The 3,917-nt window shown below is 66.5% G+C and overlaps 1 protein-coding gene across 1 annotated transcript; it reads right to left on the bottom strand.

Annotated features, from left to right (window-relative positions):
- Positions 1–401: 401 nt before the first annotated feature.
- On the bottom strand, positions 402–1,832 carry ANKRD34B (ankyrin repeat domain 34B). Its single transcript, XM_062212584.1, has one exon. It carries the CDS (start codon positions 1,830–1,832, stop codon positions 402–404), a length of 1,431 nt encoding a protein of 476 aa, XP_062068568.1.
- Positions 1,833–3,917: the final 2,085 nt, after the last annotated feature.

Genomic DNA, 3,917 nt, shown 5'->3' with positions numbered 1-3,917 from the left:
TTAATGACTGACTTGAAAACCAGTGTTTCCTAGTAAAATATTTAATCCCTCTGAAATTTAATATATACGTATATATATATATATATAAATAGCCAACATACGGGGCCTTCTTTGCTGATCTTTGTTTAAATGAAAAAAAAAAAAAAAACTTGGACCGCATGAATGTGGCTGAAATGTGGGAGGTTTGGGGCAGACAGCTTTGACTTCGAGAGAATCCCCTTGGCAGACTCTGCGTGCTATTCGCGGGTGCACAGCACCTGCCTAACACTAGAGACGTTGGGTCCTCACCCGCCTAACCATGTGGACGGAGCAGCCCCAGACCTGGCGGGATGGACACTAGAGGTTGCTCCTCTCTCGCCCTATAGTTTTCTGATGCATCCCTTAAAATGTCGCAGAATCCCTTAAAAATTCACCAGCTGTTTAATTTGCTCCGTCTGTAATGACTGTCTCCTCAGCAACATTTTTTTACTCCCGAATTCCTTAGGGAAAGCGGGAACCGTGGGCACAAGCACTCTCTGGCCACAGGACAGGAGGCCGCCCATCTTGTTGCTGGCACTGACCTCCGGGAGGGGCGGGTGGGGGGTCACGGGGAGGGGCGGCAGGAACCCGGGCCTGGGCTGGGGGACCCCGAGCTCGGGCGGCCAGGCCCCGGAGCCGCGCCTCTCCAGAGCCGCGTGGTGCCGCCTGCTCAGGGCGCCCGGGGGCGCGGTCTCCGGGGCCAGGACCTTCCTCTTGCCGGCCAGCGCCTTGCCGTCTTCCGCGGCCGGAGCGGCGGAGAGCTGCGAGTCGGAGCTGTAGTGGTTGGCCCCGGAGTTTCTTTTCTGCACGACGCTTCTTAAGGTGGAAGCAAAGGCTGGCTGGGCGGGGTCCGCGTCCGCGTCCTCCTCGGCGCCCGGCGGCAGGTGCGCCTCTGCGGAGAAGGCCCGGTGGCGCGGCTCTTCGTGCGACACCCTCCTGGCGCCGCTCTGCTCCAGGGCTCTGAGCAGGTGCGCGGTGTCCTTGACGTCGATGCTCTGGTGCCTGGTGATGAAGCGTCTGGACAGCGCCAGCGCGCTGGCGCGGCGGCACAGCTCCTCCTCGGGGGACGCGTCCTGCGGCTCCTCCTGCAGCGAGGCCACCCTGCTGGGGCGCATCCGGGCCGGGGGGCTCCTGCTCCAGGGGCTGGCCGGGGCCAGCGCGGGCTTCCTCCCCGGGGAGCCCGCGTCCCAGGCGTCCTGGGCGGCGCCGGGACGCGCCAGCTCCGCGTCCTCCGCGCAGGCCGCCCGGAGGTCTATCTCCGAGGGCGAGGCGCAGGGGGCCGGGCCGCGCGGCGCGCCCGCGGGAGGCGTGTTCAGGTACTGCTTGGAGGTGAGCTTCCCGCAGGGCGACTTGGCCGTGGTGATGATGATGACCTCCTTGCCCCTGGCCTTGCAGGCGCTGAGCAGGACCTGCAGCGTCTCCGGGTCGTCGGCGTCGATGGCGTACACCAGGGCCGAGCAGCCGCTGTGGTCCTGCAGGCTGAGGTCGGCCCCGCTGCGGAGCAGCAGCGAGACCACCTCGGGGCCGGCGCGCTCCAGGCAGGCGTGCATGAGGGCCGTCTTCCCAGCCTTGTCCTGGATGTTGGGGTCGGCCTCGTTCTCCAGCAGGTACCTCACCATCTTGGCCTTGCTGACGCCCCGGGCGTCCACGTGCTTGCTCTTGCAGGCCACCATCAGCGGCGTCTCCCCGCGCTCGTTGCTCTCGTTGATGTAGGCGCCGCCCTCCAGCAGCAGCCGGGCGAGGCGCAGGCGGCTCTGGTGCACCGCCTTGATCAGCGAGTTGCCCTCGCTGGACACGTCCGCGCTCTCCTCCATCTTCCGCGCCTGCCGGCGGGGAGGTGACCAGAGGACGTTCGGCCCCGTGCAGCCGCGTCCAGAAACCGGGGGCACGGGGGCCGCTGCGGCGTCCCTGCTAACGGGGCGGGACGAGATGGGGAACTGGAGAGAAAACAATTTAGAATAGTCAGGGCCTCCAGCGAGTCACGACTGAAACAGCTGCAGAGTCTGGACTGGATATTCTAACACCAACATACCACCCCCCAAGGCCCACACCAAAGCAATAGCCCACTAATTTTCTACCTGGGAAATAGTGGTTTTTTTAATTGATGTTAAAAGTAAATTTCAGGGGTGGGCGTTGTGCAGCAGGCTGTGCCACCACGGGGGCTGCCGGGCATAAAGTCTTGCCTCTTCTTCCAGCCCAGCTTCCTGCTCCGCACCTGGGAGACAGCAGGCCACAGCCCACCTGGGAGGCAGCAGGTCGCAGCCCACCTGGGAGACAGCAGGCCGCAGCCCACCTGGGAGACAGCAGGTCACAGCCCACCTGGGAGGCAGCAGGCCCCACCTGGGAGGCAGCAGGCCCCACCTGGGAGGCAGCAGGCCACAGCCCACCTGGGAGACAGCAGGCCCCACCTGGGAGGCAGCAGGTCACAGCCCACCTGGAAGACAGCAGGCCCCACCTGGGAGACAGCAGGTCACAGCCCACCTGGGAGACAGCAGGTCACAGCCCACCTGGGAGACAGCAGGTCACAGCCCACCTGGGAGACAGCAGGCCGCAGCTCACCTGGGAGGCAGCAGGCCACAGCCCACCTGGGAGGCAGCAGGCCGCAGCCCACCTGGGAGGCAGCAGGCCACAGCCCACCTGGGAGACAGCAGGCCCCACCTGGGAGACAGCAGGCCACAGCCCACCTGGGAGACAGCAGGCCCCACCTAGGAGGCAGCAGGTCACAGCCCACCTGGAAGACAGCAGGCCCCACCTGGGAGACAGCAGGTCACAGCCCACCTGGGAGACAGCAGGTCACAGCCCACCTGGGAGACAGCAGGTCACAGCCCACCTGGGAGACAGCAGGCCGCAGCTCACCTGGGAGGCAGCAGGCCACAGCCCACCTGGGAGGCAGCAGGCCACAGCCCACCTGGGAGACAGCAGGCCCCACCTGGGAGACAGCAGGCCACAGCCCACCTGGAAGACAGCAGGCCCCACCTGGGAGACAGCAGGCCACAGCCCACCTGGGAGACAGCAGGCCGCAGCCCACCTGGGAGACAGCAGGCCACAGCCCACCTGGGAGACAGCAGGCCGCAGCCCACCTGGGAGACAGCAGGTCACAGCCCACCTGGGAGGCAGCAGGCCCCACCTGGGAGACAGCAGGCCGCAGCCCACCTGGGAGGCAGCAGGCCCCACCTGGGAGACAGCAGGCCACAGCCCACCTGGGAGACAGCAGGCCGCAGCCCACCTGGGAGACAGCAGGCCACAGCCCACCTGGGAGACAGCAGGTCACAGCCCACCTGGGAGGCAGCAGGCCCCACCTGGGAGACAGCAGGCCGCAGCCCACCTGGGAGGCAGCAGGCCCCACCTGGGAGACAGCAGGCCACAGCCCACCTGGGAGACAGCAGGCCGCAGCCCACCTGGGAGACAGCAGGCCACAGCCCACCTGGGAGGCAGCAGGCCGCAGCCCACCTGGGAGACAGCAGGTCACAGCCCACCTGGGAGACAGCAGGCCGCAGCCCACCTGGGAGGCAGCAGGCCGCAGCCCACCTGGGAGACAGCAGGTCACAGCCCACCTGGGAGGCAGCAGGCCCCACCTGGGAGACAGCAGGCCGCAGCCCACCTGGAAGACAGCAGGCCCCACCTGGGAGACAGCAGGCCACAGCCCACCTGGAAGACAGCAGGCCCCACCTGGGAGACAGCAGGTCACAGCCCACCTGGAAGACAGCAGGCCCCACCTGGGAGACAGCAGGCCGCAGCCCACCTGGGAGACAGCAGGCCCCACCTGGGAGACAGCAGGCCACAGCCCACCTGGGAGACAGCAGGTCACAGCCCACCTGGGAGGCAGCAGGCCGCAGCCCACCTGGGAGACAGCAGGTCACAGCCCACCTGGGAGACAGCAGGCCCCACCTGGGAGGCAG

The sequence above is a fragment of the Lepus europaeus genome, chromosome 15 (assembly GCF_033115175.1).
Source record: "Lepus europaeus isolate LE1 chromosome 15, mLepTim1.pri, whole genome shotgun sequence".
In the NCBI taxonomy this organism is placed as follows: domain Eukaryota; kingdom Metazoa; phylum Chordata; class Mammalia; order Lagomorpha; family Leporidae; genus Lepus; species Lepus europaeus.
Note: the sequence above shows the minus strand (reverse complement) of the source record. Positions and strands in the feature narration are given on the sequence as shown.